The 15,137-nt window shown below is 50.5% G+C and overlaps 1 protein-coding gene across 1 annotated transcript; it reads left to right on the top strand.

Annotated features, from left to right (window-relative positions):
- Positions 1 to 1,393: 1,393 nt before the first annotated feature.
- Positions 1,394 to 9,424, top strand: LOC114199597 (SIGLEC family-like protein 1). The gene is made up of 5 exons (XM_028091569.1): positions 1,394 to 1,659; positions 2,007 to 2,288; positions 2,421 to 2,514; positions 7,615 to 7,753; positions 8,685 to 9,424. The coding sequence occupies exons 1-5, from the start codon at positions 1,620 to 1,622 to the stop codon at positions 8,769 to 8,771; spliced, it is 642 nt and encodes a 213-aa protein (XP_027947370.1). The 5' UTR covers positions 1,394 to 1,619; the 3' UTR covers positions 8,772 to 9,424.
- Positions 9,425 to 15,137: the final 5,713 nt, after the last annotated feature.

The following is a 15,137-nucleotide window of genomic DNA, read 5'->3' on the forward strand; positions in this document are numbered from 1 at the left end:
CTCCTGGCAACAATGTTTGGTGATATGCCCAGTGTTGCCAAGCAGGGAAACTCACTGAGCTTTAGTATCCAGGGTTTTTACTGGGGGCCTGGTCCCATAGGCATGGCTGACCTTAGTCTCCAGCTTCTCCAGAGGTCAGGCTGATACCACATGTGGCCCAAGTTCCCCACCACAAATCACTTTGTTCATATGGCCTATCTGGCATGACCCATGGCCCTAGGTAAATAGACACTCTTATCAGGAGGACATTCCAAGGGCTTGGAGGTTACCTCCCTAGAGCTGGGAAAGGCTCAAACCTTCCTAGGGTAAGGTTAATCCTTGAATGCACAAGTGGGATACTGGAGGACACTAGGTAAGTCAGTTTTTCAACTTGAATCCCTCCCCACAGGGTTACTTTCTCATGTTTTGGTGGAAGTCAAGAAGATACCAGTGGAAGAGATATAATCCTTGGAATATTTGAACTTCCCAAGGAATCCCCAAGCAATTCTGTACCCATAGCCTACTGGCTCAATAAAAATATCAGCTCCCATGTAGCTATAAATCAACCCAGTGCTACCATAGATAATAACACCAAGGGCAGATTCCGCACTATTTGAAACCTTGAAGAACAAGACTGTACACTGCTGGTCCACAATGTACTTAAAAGGAACAGCATGACATATTTATTCTGTGCAGATCTAGAAACCAAGAGTCCTTCCTGTAGGGGGATATCAAACTCTCCATATCAGATGACATTCAAGCTCATTCAATGTGTGGGTTGTAAAAAAGATGTTCTGGTAATTGTGTGGTTTTTACTTCATAGGGCTTTATAAAATCCTAGGCATTTCATTTTTACAACAATAATACGATGATATAGGTACAATTGATAACTTTATTTTTCCAAATAGAAACGGCAAAGAGAGGGGAAATGACTTACCCCACAGCATCCAGCAAGTAAGAGGTAGAGGGCCAAAGTGATCACAGGTCTGCTGGAAAGGGGCAGAGCCTGAGGGGAGAGTTGGATTGGGAGGGAAGATGCAGCGTAGGAGCTGACCCTAGGAGGTGTGAGCTAGGAGACAGGTAAGGAATCATAGGCAATGTAGATCTTGGAAAATTCTCTCACCCTCAGGCTTGAGAGCCCAGGGTTCAGGTTCAAGCTCTGCCTCCTTAAGCAAGTCTCCTCAGTTTGCTCACCTAGACAGTGCAGAAAAGGGAAATATACTTGTGAAAATCTAACCAACAGTAACAGTCTCGGGTTCCCTGAGGTTATCAGAGTAGGGGAGGGGTACCAAGTGAACTTATGGGTGAGAAAGCACTTTGTAACCTGGAAACACTGTGCATCATTGAAGTATCCATGAGAGTCCTTCTTTTCAGTCCAATCTGTCTTTCCCTTCAGACCAGACCCAGAAACCAGAGCTCCACATCCTAGAGATTCTTGTGGCTGGGGATCCTATGACCTTGACTTGTACCGTCAAAGGCACCTGAAAAGAAAGCAAAACCCCTTTCCTTTCCTGGAATTGGCCCACCATGTTCTCCAACACAGATGGCTCCAGCAACTCCTCCTCCTCCTGCTGCACTTCACCCTGAAGCCTTAGGATTATAGCACCACCCTCGGATGTCGTTTGAATTTCTCCCCAGCTATGTTCACTGGAAATGCTGTGGTCATGCTCCAAGTGGTCTGTGAGTGCTGGTGGGCAAAGGAAGATCCAGAGTCTGGGAGAAGTGGTGGGCCCAGGAGAAATTCCTTAGTCCTGGGGTGGGGTTGGGTGGGAGGAGTCTGGGAAGCTGTCCCATCTTTACCGGGCTTCTGTGGCTGAAAGACCAGAGGTAAGAGCTGAGCCAGAATCAGACACAGATGAAGAAGAGGATGAAGGGGACCTGGTCTGAGAAGCCCAGCTTCTGTGGGCTTCCAGAAAGTCTTTCCGAAACGACTTGGGAATCAGGAATAAGGAAAAGGCTGGGTCCTGGAGAAAGTGGAGACAGGAAGTCAGGATGCCTTGCTGACTGCTGACCTTCTCTCCCCACAGCACCCACAAGACTGCTCAATTCCTCTTGTTCCTTGGAGAAGACTCTGCAGTGCAGCTGTTCTTTCCATGGGCTCCCCACACCCTCTATGGAGTGGTTGTTGGAAGGTGTCCCTGTGAGTGTGAACAACACGGATAAGGTCCTCCAGGTGACTTCCACCATATTTGGCACCTGGAACAACAGCACCATCAGCCTCATCGGGGAGCCAGACATACTCCTGAATCTCCGCTGTGAGGGGAGGAACCAATATGGAATCCATGCTGCACGTATCTTCCTCCTACCAGGTAGGTACACAGGGGTCTACTGACTGGGCTAGAACGACAACACATGGGAATCAAAATGAGGATGGGTGCAGGCTCAAACTTCACAGCCTTAGGGGGGAAAAAAAAACCACTCTCACTTCCTTCTGATTCCAGATAAGCATTCAGATTCCAATGTGTTGGTGAAAGGGCTGACCCAGGGCATTGTGTATGGATCCATTGTCTCCACGCTGTTCTTCCTTGTCCTCACGTGAGTATCAGGTTAAAAATGCATCATCAAGCCCTTTCCAACACCTACTACATTTATTTATGTTATTTCCTTCATCATCGTTCTTCCAGTCTGTTCTTCTTTGCCCTCTTAACATGGTCTCTTATATCATTTAATTTAGCCATTCTTCTTCTCCAATATTTGCATTTAAGACTATAAATTTCCCTCTAAGCATGACTTTAGCTGTATCTCACAAACTTTAATACAAAGTATTTTAGTATCACTTGGTTAAAATATTTCTAATTTCCATTATGATTCTTGACCCAGGAGAGTTTTTCTTAGACACACCAGTGTTTTCTAATAATCCTGTTTTCTTTATTTCTAGCTTAAATCCAATAAGTGGATTTAATAATATGCATTATTTCAGTTATTTTCTTTGTGGCACAATTTTTGTGTAGTTTTTATAAATATTCCACATAGGCTTAAACAGAATGTGTATTCTACACTTGATGAAGGCAGTGTCCCACAGATACATAGCCCTTAAATCAAGGTCATCTTTTCTAGTTGTACTGTGACTTCTGCTCAGTGCCCTTCCCTGCACTTCACCTCCCATCCCTGCTCCCCTCTCTCACCTGGCTGACATTTACTCATCATTTAGGGCTCAGCTCACAGCCCTTCCATCATGTGCTCCAGGAAACCTTCCCTGGCGCTGAGCTGGGCGCCTTTTCAGGGCCCCCACAGCCATCTGGGCTTTTGGATACTATTAGTGCTAATGGTTCTACTCTGATGTGACTAAGTGTGGATATCTTTTTTTGTCTGTTTGCTGTTCTGTACATCTTTTTGGCCTCTTCCATCTGTGTTCTGGTATCTTTTATCAACCCTGGAAATTTTTCAATCATTGTTTCATAGGTTGCTTCCACCCTTTCCTTTCACTGTGGGCTTCTCATTTAATATTTCTCAGACTTTCAAAAAAAAAATGTTTCTCAGGCTCTCTTTTTTTCTCTGTTTTTCCTCTTGCCCTGTGGCCTGCGTTTTCCAAGGACATAGACAAGTAAGCAAGTGCTAGTTTAGAGATCCATACAAGGGGGATACCAAGGGGACCCCAGCCTTCAGAATCTCCATCCTTGCAGGGGAGGGTAGCACCCATACTGCCTAGAAATCCTCCCACACAGGGCGCCTGGGTGGTTCAGTCGGTTAAGTGTCTGACCCTCGATTTCAGCTCAGGTCATGATCTCAGGATCCTGGGATCAAGCCCCACTTCGGGCTCCTTGCTCAACGGGGAGTCTGCTTCTTTCCCTCTCCCTCTGCCCCTCCCCCCCCACTCTCTTTCTCTAAAATAAATAAATCTTTTTTTTTAAAAAAAAGAAAAAATCCTGCCACACACCCCTAAGAGCCTTCCTTCCCCAACGTGGTGCCCTGTCAGTATTACAGATGTTTTCTTTCCTTCCCCGATTCTCTTATCTCCTCCCCCTCACTCAGCAGTAAGTTTTACCTACTTCACAGGAAAAAAGCAACTCCCCAACACCTACAGAGTTATTGCCACTGGCACTGGTGATTTACTCCTTGCCTTTTTCAGAGAAAGAGACATCCCTCTTCTTGTCCAAGGTCAGCCTCACCTCTTTTGCCTGGGACTCCATTTCCTCCACACTCCATTAATCATCCCTTCTGTCTCCTAAATTTTCAATCACTCTTTCTTCACTGGCTCTTTCTCTGAAGTATATAAACATGCCCAAATCTCTCCTACCTCAGCCCCAAAAACTCCCTCTATGTACCATCCAATTTTTTTTTGAGAGACGAGTTTACACCCACTGCCTGATTCTCATCACCCTTACATTCGTCAGTCTCTCCTGCAATCTGCTCTCCAGCACCATGCCACTGAAATGGCACTGTCTAAAGCAGTCAGTTATCCTTACTCTCAAAATTATTCTCAAAATCCAATGGCAGATGTTCTATATTTTTCTTGTTCACTTTAGGTAACATTTATGATTCTGGTGGGTGGGGTGAGGCCCTCCTACCCGTGGGTTTTTGTTTCTGTTTTTTTTTTTTTTTCACAATGAAGGAGGGTGGTGAGGCCATCTGCTGAAAGTGATGTGGGTGGGAGCAGGGGTGAGGGGAAGGGATCAAGAAGAGTGGTGATGGTGATGAGGCGATTGGAATAGCGACACCAATGTCATTGCTGTGTGATGTTTCCTCCCAGTAGTGGTCGTTGGAAGAGAAAGAGTGAATGGTGGCATTGATCTAGGTTTGGGTCTTTCCAGGCAGGATGTCATGGAAGGATGATGGGGTGGGAGACAAGAGAGATGTGAAAGCTGGAGGGAAAGAGCACTTCGAGTGGGTAGCCATTGTACCCTGTGGGGCAGGGAGGTAAGGAAGAGAAAACAAGAAGGCTTTCGTGAGGGCTAGGGAATGTGGTGTCTTGGATCTGAAGCCTCCATCTGTGAGATCAAAGAACAAGAACACAAGACTGGATGGGAGCATAAGAAAGCTGAATAAGACAGAACTAGTCAGAGCATGGGGTCTTGGGATTTAAACCGTCATAGGTGGAAAAGTTTTGGGGAATAATGCATAAGGGATAATGGTTAAAGGAGATAAGTCACAGTTAGGACTCTTCCAGTTGTGAGTGACAAGAGCTGAATTCAGCAAACTTAAGGAAAAAGGGAACAGTTACGGTTATTTGTTGCTATATTACAGTCCCCTAAGCTTAGTGACTTTAAACAATGGTTATTTTAGTATATAGCACAATTTCATGGATCAGGAATTTGAGTAGGGCCCAACTGAATGATTCTTCGGCTTCCTGTGGTATCCACTGAGGTCACTTGGTGATATTTAGCTGGCTGCTGGGCTGGGCTGGGCTGGGCTGGGCCAGAGGGTCTAAGATGCCTTCACTCACATGCCTGGCATTTTGCTGTGGACAGACAGAGGGCTGGGCTCAGCTGGGCCCCTCTCGCTTTCCATGCAGTGTCAGAGCCTTGCCTATCACGGTCTCTTCCAAGGCAAAAGTTGCCAGTCCTTTTTAAGGCTAGGCCTGGAATTGATAGAGGGTCACTTCCATCATATTCTCTTAGAGCAAGTCACAGACTAGCCAAGATTCAAGGGGAAGAGAAAATAGACCCTGTTTCTCCATGGGAGGAATGCCAGAAATTTGCAGCCATCTGTATGTGATCTGCTACAGGAACATATTGACCATCTGTTAAGTCTAAGACTTCAACAACAGAGATTTATTTTCTCATAGTTCTGGAGGCTGGAAGTCCAAGATCCAGGTGTCAGCAGGACTGGTTTCTCCTGAGACTCTCCTTGGCTTGCACATGGCCACCCTCTTGCCTCTTCACATGGTCATCCTTGTGTGCACACACACCCCTGCTCTCTGTCCTTCTTCTTCTTTTTTTTTTTTTAAAGATTTTATTTATTTATTTTAGAGAGAGAGCAAGAGAGAATGAGTGGGGGGAGGAGCTGAGGGAGAAGGACAAGCCGACTCTGTGCTGAGTGCAGAGCCCAAGACAGAGCTCGATCCCACAACCCTGAGACAGTGACTTGAGCCGAAATCCAGAGTCTGCCACTTACCTACTGAGCCACCCAGGCACCCCATCCCTGTTCTTACAAGGACACAAGTCATATTGGATTAGGATCCACCTAACAGCCTCAGTTTAACTTAATCACCTCATTGAAGGCCCTATCCAAATACAGTCACATGGATTAGGGTCCATCCATAGGACCTCATTTTACCTTAATTACCTTTTTAAAGGCCCTGTCTTCAAATACAGTTATATTCTGAGGTACTGGGTGTTGGAACTTCAGCAAATGAATTGGATGGGATGAGGAGGACACAATTCAGCCTATAACAGGGAATATCTGTACTTCAGGCATGACTGGATCTAGGTATTCAAATGACGTTATTAAGAGTCTGCCATCCCCATGCCTTTGCTCTGCTTCCTTCTGTGTTTACTTGACCTCTGGAGGCTCTCTCCACCTAGTGGCAAAATGGCCAGGAGCAGCCACATGATTGTATCCTATCTCAGCAACTCTAGCTGAAACAGGACTTGTCTTCCTCTTGGAGACACATCAATTCCAGAGAAGACTCTGATTGTCCCTGCTTCAGTCACAGGGCCATCCTCAACTAATGTCCAGGTGGGTGAGGTACTTTTGTGGGCCAGTCCTAAATCTGCCTACTGTGCAGTTTCAGTCCCATGGAAACCACAATAAAAGCTCCCACACGTGCTTCCCCCTCACTCCTACCTCCTGACCAACCCTGGTGCTTCCCTGTGTGGCCCTGTGTGGCATGGTGTGCCCCCTCTTGGGAACTTTGAAATTTTTTTTAAAGATTTTATTTATTGTCAGAGAGAGAGAGAGAGAGAGAGAGCACAAGCAAGGGGAGAGGCCGAGGGAGATGGAGAAGCGGAACCCTGGGATCATGACCTGAGCTGAAGGCAGATGCTTAACTGACTGAGCCACCCAGGGGTCCCACCTCTTGGGAACTTTGAATAACAAACTATCTTTTCAACACAACCATCCTCCGATCTGTTGGCTTCACCACACTTGAATACAAACAAAATCCCACTCCGGGGGAAGAGCCAGACTGGGCAAAGCAGAGGGCCAGGGAGCAGGGCAGTTGCAGTTGCCAGGGCAAGAAAGGGAAGGGACCAGTTGTGGATTCAATGGTACATCTACACAACAGAGCACTACGCAGATGTGAAAAAGACTGAGGAAGCTGTCAATGTACTAATATGCCCAGATACAGCGGAAATATTAAGAGAAAGAGGAAAGGTGAAAAAAAATTAGTCTGGAAAAAAAAATCATATACATATTGAGACATTACAGGGCTGGGAGAGAAGCTGAGGAAAGGCACCACCATGAAGGGCCACTGGGTTGGAAGGCTGGGACTTTGTCGTGGGGGTGCTGGGGAGCCATGGGATGGCTGGGCAGGGAAGATGCAGGCCAGCTCTGGGGCAGGAGGCTGGAAAAGAGGCTAGGAAGAGGATCCGGGCCAAGAGAGTAGGGATTTGTGTGCCTGTTTGATAAGGAGAGGGGGGTACTGGTCACAGAACCAGGAAATGGAGGGAAAGGGTCTTCTGACCCCCAGCCCAGGGTTCCTTCTAGGAACAGGGAGACTGAGGACAGTATTAACCACAGGGCTCATTACCTTAGAATGAAGATACTTCAATGGTGGGAGGACAGGCCCATTGTCAAGTTCAAAGAGGCCCCAATCATTCAGAAACCAGAGCTGCTGGAGGAGCCAGAAACAGCCGTGAAGTCTGAAGCCAAAACCGCTGGGCATCAGATGGAGGTAAGTCCCTGGGCTGGGATTGGCCACCAGCCAGGCTGCTGCACAGCTGAGGCCAGCTGAACTCAACAAGCTGCCTGAACCCACTCACTGACCGTTGGCACCACCAAGGAGCACTCCTTAGAAACAAAGATTTTCAGGGGCCCCTGGACCTGCAAACCCAACCCTTCAGGGTCAGAGCCCAGAGGGTCTGTGCTGCTGGCAATCTCTCCTCCTCATTCCGAGGTGTGGCCACTGGCAGGACGGGGCCTTCCCCGAGTGTCTGTCTGGTTCCTCAAGTCAAGTCCCCTTCCAGCAGCAGAGCCCCCTTTGCTGTGGATGGTGAGGACCCTGAAGGGCAGGCCCAGCCCTTGCCCCAGCTGGGGAGGCAGACTTGGCCACAAGTGGCCACTGCCCTGCCAGAAGAGAACAGTAAACACTAAGGTGTAGGCCTTGCTAGTCTGCTCTGGGCTGCCATAAAGTGCCCCGGACTCAGGAGCTTAAACAGCAGATATTTTCACAGTTCCAGAGGCCAGAAAACCAAGACCAAGGTGTCGGCAGGGCTGGTTTCTTCCGAGCTCTCTCCTTGGCTTATAGAGGGCCACCTTCTCCCTGTGTCCTCACACGGCCTTCCCTGTGCGTGTGTCTGTGCCCTAATCGCCTCCTCTTGTGTGAGGACACCGGTCATAATGGATTAGGGCCCACGCTAATGGCCTCATTTTAACTTAATTATTTCTTTAAAGGCCCTGTCTCCAGATGAAGTCAGTGTGAGGTACTGGGGGTTAGGGCTTCAACATATGAATTGTGGGGAGGAAGGGGGCCGCGAGGCGGAGGGCACGCTTCTGCCTGTGACAGAGGCAGCAAGGAGTTAGTCATATCCCTCCACTGGTGGGGACCCAGAGAGGAGAAGGGCTTGGCCAAGACAGAAGAATGCCAGGATCTTGTTCCCCCACAGTCTAGGGCTCTTGAGCCTGAAGGACTGACCGTGGACAGGAAAACTCCCAGACAGATCAAGATAGACATGTGGCTCACAGACGCCTAGATCCACCGGCCCAGTTAGACTTCACAGACCTACAGAGCTGGAGCAGCAACTCCATGTGAGACTCTAAGACCGGAGACCAGCACCAGGAGCTCACACATTCACCCCACAAGGACTCCCACAAGCCGGGCCTGTTTGTCAGCCCCCTCCCCCACCAGGGACATGCCTGCTCCCTGCCCTTGAGCAGCGCGGTCTGGGCAGGCAGGCCGACCTGCAGGGGCACAGATGACATACAGAGGAGCCTGGGGGGAGACAGCACCAGCAGATGGGCTAAAGCCATTGTCCACATGGGCACTGTGACCCAAAGTGACAGTGACCCTCCTGCAGCCTCGGGCACTGCCAAGCAAAGCTAGGCTCTGCACTCCACAGAGGGAAACTGAGACCCATGGGAGGGAAGCACCTGAAACACTAAAGAAGCCCCAAAGGTTTTCTGCAGGGACATGGGGGGGATCATGAAGCCTGCCCTCCACACCCCCCACATTGCAAACGGGGAAACGGAGGCTCACAGTGCCTTGGACCACACAGCAAGACTGTGCACTGCTCAGGACCCCTCCATCCCAGGACCCTTGTTCCCTGGAGCAGTCATCCCTGTCCCCTGGCTATTTTCTCCTGACCTTATAAGACAATAGTGCGGAGGCTGCAAACTCAAAAGCCCACAGGAGTCCAGCAGGTAACAAAATGAGTGCTGTTGGCCCCTATGGGAACCAGGTGGTCTTGAGAGCAGATGCCCCCACCTGCAGGGGGCGCCAGCAGCAGCGAACTCAGTTCCAACTCTTACCTGCCCCCTCCTGCAGCAGGAATGAGATCTGCTGGGTCTTCTGGTTTCTGTTTTATCTATTCATTTGTTTGTTTTCAGAAGAATCCAGAAATCTAGATTCTAGTGTGAAATTTCTGGATTCAAACTATTAATAACTTTTTAAAAAGCAGCACGGGCCCCCGAAAAGCCATACGTGGACCTATTGTTTGCAAGTCTGATCAGAAACATAGATGTGGAGGAGACACCTTTTCTCTAAACACACCTCCTGCCCAAAGGTGTTGTCACTCAGAATGCGAGCATCTTGCCCAGTGGAAAAAGAATCCCTAGACCCTGGGCAGCGGCTTGGGTCTGGAAGGATGAGGAAGAATTATTTAGGTGGAGAAAGACGTTCCAGGAATTCATTCACGTGTGCTGTCACAAACAGCTGTGGTGTCCCCATGTGGCAGGCCTTGGGTCGGGGACACAGAAGAGTGAGGTTCAGGTCCTGCCCGCAAGGCCCTCCCGGGTCTCAGCCAGCAGGGCCAAGGCTGCGTGCAGGGAGCATCAGGGAGGGGCCGGGGCTGGCACAGGGAAGAGAGAGCGTGGCCTTATCGGGAGAACCAGGAGCTGGAGCTTGCCACCTGAGCTGGGCAGACATGCTGGGAAAGCGGGGGGCCGGGGGCGGGGGTTGCCTGGGATGCTCCAGCGAGGGCAGCACAAACGGGGGGCAACAGCAGGGAGGAATGAGCCAGGCAAGGCACCACAGGAGGAAGCTCCCCTGCTCACTGGCCTCAGTGGTCACCCAGCCAGTTACAGACTCGTGGACACAGGGACACACAGTTCAAGAAAAAACGTGCTGTCCCCACAGGTAGGTGGCGGGGAGCCAGAGCAGCTCCACAGATGAAGATGAGGTTGGAAAGTGGATCATCAGCCAAGGAGTGGCTGCCTGGCTGACCTCTCTCCAGAGTCTCTGGTTCACCCCCCACCCCTCCTCGTCACTCTTTGCCTCCATCACCATCCCTGTCTCGCCCGCTCCCTCTGTTCCTCATCTAATACACGTTTCCCCCAGGCCCCCAGGTGCCACACTCATGCCGAGCCTTGCAGGGACACAGGCGTGAGAGCAGCCGCTCCCTGTCCAGACTGGGACACAGGTGCCTCCGCGGGAGGGCGGGGCTGAGAGTAGGGGGTCACTGAGGCTCGGAGGTGGGTGCCTAAGCTGCTGAAACCCATTATCCATCAGAGGAGGCTGCTTGGTCCCCATCTAGCCTGAGGTGACTACTCACCTCCAGACGAACTCCCAGTCTCTGGTTATGTGATCAACAGTCACTCATGTCACTGGCCAAATCTTGCTATTTCCTCACTCGACCCGAGGAGGAGATCATGGGGGAGGTGGACTTTATGCATACCCTTCCCCTGTTCCTTCAGGAGATGATGGGGACGACTGTGATGATGGCACCCAGTGCACTCCAAGCCCTCAGGCCTCCTTTATCCACATAGCCCAGCAGCACCGTGGAATGGGTCTGGTGGTCGTGTTCATTTTACAGAGGAGGAAACTGAGGCCCAGAGAGGTTAAGAAACCTCCTATGGGGGGGGGGGGCGGGAAGAAAGAAACCTCCCTAAGGTCACACCTCAACTTTATGAGACAGGAGCTAGTCCCCCACCTTTTCCCACAAGGAAGCTGACATTCAGAAAGGGGAGGGTCCTTCCCACCCGTTCCTGGGAGCCCTGTCCATCAGGATGGCTTCTTCTGATGCAGGAGACCTGAAGGCTGGAGCAGGCTGGAGAAAGAATCTCTCTGGGAGCAAGTCCCTACTCCCCACCCATCTCATTCACTCAACAGCCGCCATGGTTCCACTCTCAGTTAACCCTTTGTGTGCCTGCACTTTGCTAGGTTTGGAGGATGGTGGTGGACAGGGCTGCCACTGTCCCTGCCTCTCCAGGGTAAGGATCCCCATTGGTCACTGCAGCGGGGCTGTGGGAGCATGAACCTTCGTGGTCGGCCACGGGGCGCTGGAGCTGGGCTACCTGTGATGGGACCCCAGCACCGCCCCGAGTGTGGGCTGGTCAGGTACCCCATTCCCAGCTTCATCTGCAGGATGGGAGCATAACATCATGCGTCACTGTGAAGTGGGAATGTGTTCATGGCTACCTGGCACCGAGCAGGGCATTGAGGCCCCTGGAATGGCAGCTCACATCTGTTGCGCTCTTTGCGTGCACCACGTCGTCTATTCTAAGCACGTTAAGACCCTCCCATTTGTATCCATCAGGGTTCAACCCTAGAAACAGAACCAGTAGCCGACCTGTATTAAGAGATTCATTGCGAGGAATTGGCTTGTGTGACTGTGGGGCTGGCTAGGCAGGTCTGACGTCCGCCGGGCAGGCAGGCTGTCAGGGCAGGCGGGAGACTCTCAGGCATGGGAAGCTGTTGTCCCCAAGCAGAATTTCTTCTCCTGGGCATCCTCTGTTCTGCTCTAAAGGCCTTTCAACCACCTGAATCAAGCCCACCCAGATGACTGAGAATTATCTCAACTGATTAGAGATGTCAGTCACATGTACAGAATACCTTCAGGGCAACAGTGGCTGGGACTGTGACTCAACAGAGTCCACTGACAGGGGACTCTGGTCGAGCCAAGGTCACGCGTAAAACTGACCGTCCCACCATTTGATCCCCACCCCAGCCCTGTGAGGTGAGTGCTGTTATCCCCATGCTATAGAGAGGGACAAAGAGACTCAGATTAAGGAGCCTGCCTGGTTGAACACAGGTCAAGGTGCTGGAGCCAGTGCTTGGACACCCCCACCACCTGCCTCAGGCAGTGAGCATCTTCAGCTGCTGTTACCAACACCCAGCACAGTTCCAGGGACCCAAGAGTGGCAGGAAAAAGGAAAGTGTATTACAAAGTGGGTGACCATCGCTGACTTTTCACGGGGAGGAAGCCAGTGAAGAGGTTAAGGAGTTATTCTTTTTATTTTTTTATCGTTACATTAATCACCATACATTACATCACTAGTTTTGGATGCAGTGTTCTATGATTCATTGTTTGTGCATAACACCCAGTGCTCCACGCAGAATGTGCCCTCCTTAATGCCCATCACCAGGCTAACCCATCCTCCCACGCCCCCAGGAGTTATTCTTTCAAAAATGTATTGAGAGCCTTACTGTGTGTGAGGCATGGAGGTCATAACACCCATTGGGAGAGACGAGGTCCCTGCCCTCCGGGAGCTTAGAGTCCCATGGGGGAGACACCGAGCAAGTGGACAGGAATAAATAAACGGATATGTGACGGGTAAGGGGTGGTGAGGAATGCAGTGGGTGCCCCTGGCCAAGGGGCTAAGGGTGGCCGCGGAAGGCTCTCTGAGGAGGTGAAGGTCTTAGAAGAAGAGAGCCTAAGCAAAGGGTAGAGATGAGCAAAGGTCTGGGGGCTGAGTGCCCAGTGAGTTTGCGGACAGGAAAAAAGCCAATGCAAGAATTCTCCAGAAGGATGCTGCAGTTCCCCCAGGACCCAACCAAGAGTCCCTTGAGAACCCACAAACACAAGGCGTGGGCCACTTCCAACACCACCTGTTCTTATTTTAACTTCCAGCTGTGCTTTAATGAGTTCCTCATTTTCAAAGAGGCTTTGCAGGAACAAGTTACAAAGGGGAACAAAATGAAAAAGCAAGACCCCTGCCTCATCCCACTCCCCAGAGACAACCACTGTCCTTGGTTCCTGTGTTTTCCCCCAGAGCAGTGGTTCTCCACGGGAGCAACGTTGTCCCTCCCCGGAGACACTCTGGGTTGTCCTGACCATTACGGGCGGGAGGCAGGAAGAGAGCTCCTGACATCTAGGGCTCGAGTCCCAGGGGCTGCTCAACATCTTGCAATGCCCAGCACCTGATGAACACTCACTGAATAAACAAAGCCTATGCTAGCCCTGGGACAGCCCCCTCCAGTAAGATTCTTAAACAACTTCCTGATAACAGATGATGCTTACAGAGGTGTGCGCAGGGTTAGGGCTCCCAGGATCCAGCAACATAGGAAGGAAAAGGCTCCTTCCAGATTCTGCTGCATCCTGGTGGAACCAGGGGGAGAAATGTGCCCCTGGGGCCTCACTGAGAACCAGTGCTGGGGCAGAGGGGCAACCCGACAGGAACCAAGGAGGGCAGCGGGCAAGGAAGACAGCATTCTCCAGCCACCCTCCAGTGTTCAGCCTGTGCCTCCCTTTTGCCAACCCCACCTTGAAGTCAAAGGGCAGGGCAGCTTGTTGATGTGATCAGTAGAGGTCAGCCTTCCAGGCATGTGTCAGGGAGTGAAGGATGGAGGAGGGATGCAGTGAGAGGCTGAGTAATGGTCCCCAAAGATATCTGATCCTAATGCCTGGAACCCACGAATGCTACTTTATGAAGGAAAAATGGTCTTTTCAGATATGATTAAATGAAGGATCCTGAGGTGAGTGGATTATCCTGGATGACCCAAGTGGGCCCCAAATACAATCACAATACCCTTACATGAGGGGCAGAGCTTGGGGCCACGCAGCCACAGGCCAAGGAATGCAGGTGGCAACCAAAAAATTCTCCCCTGCCCCACCTCAGGAGCCTCCCAAAGGAGCACGGCCCTGTTGACATCTTGCTTTCAGCCCGGCGAAATTGGTGTTGGACTGCTGCCCTCCACAACTGGGAGGGAACGGCATGTGTGGTTTTAAGCTGCCATGTTTTTGGTAATTTGTTTCAGCAGTCACGGGAAGCCCAGGCAGATGGGGATGGTGATACAGGGGGAGACAGCAGCACAGCAGAAATCATGAGAGCTCTCCCTCCTGGCTGGGTGCTGGGATGGGTGCTGTTCCAATGTCAGGAAATTCCCTTCATTCTCAAGCAACTCCAAGAGCAGGAATCGTTATTACCTTCAGTTTTTTGGATGATGAAACGAAAGCACAAAAATATTAAGTAACTTGCCCTGCCAAGCATTTTCTTTTTTAATTTGAACAGGAAAATTTTAATATAAGGAATTATTAACTCTAACAGGTAATATTCTTTAAAGGGGCAGAGGAATATTGTAGGATTCGGGGAGGTTGCCCGAGGAAGGAATGAACTTGGAAAGGGCCCTCCCCACCAAAGCTGGGGTGCAGCCCACACTGTAAGATCTGTGGCTGTGGATCACTGGACGGTGGGGAAGGTGGCTGGCTTGCCCAGACTAGAGCTGGTCCACAGATGCCGAGCAAGCGGAGAACACCCCTCCCAAGTGCTGGCAGGGTGAGGCTGGAAAGCTAGCTTCTAGGACACACTGGGAAGGCCTCAATTGGGAAAACACTGAAACTTGATGAGATGCCATCCACATGGATGAAACCTGATGGAAGTGAGCACCACTGAATATGCCCCATGTGTGTCACTGGTGACCACAGGGTCAGAGCAAGAGGAAGCCCAAGGAAAAGTCAGAACAGGGAAAAGCCCTGTTCCTTCTGCAGTGTCCCTCAGGCTCCCTCTACTGACAAAGCCTAGCAGCCCACTCACTGCAAAGGGAGGATATTTAAAGACTCCAGCTCTGTTTTTGCAGAATTGGTAACAAAGACTTTGGAGCATAGAGGCAATAGCCAAGTAGTATGATGATCCGCTTTTTGTGCCAGGTCTGGGAGAGGTGGGATATTCTCTTTATGTGATTA

This window comes from Eumetopias jubatus, unplaced genomic scaffold, assembly GCF_037043125.1.
Source record: "Eumetopias jubatus isolate StellerSeaLion01/CBP00866 unplaced genomic scaffold, mEumJub1_p1.0 scaffold_10, whole genome shotgun sequence".
NCBI classification, from domain to species: Eukaryota; Metazoa; Chordata; class Mammalia; order Carnivora; family Otariidae; genus Eumetopias; species Eumetopias jubatus.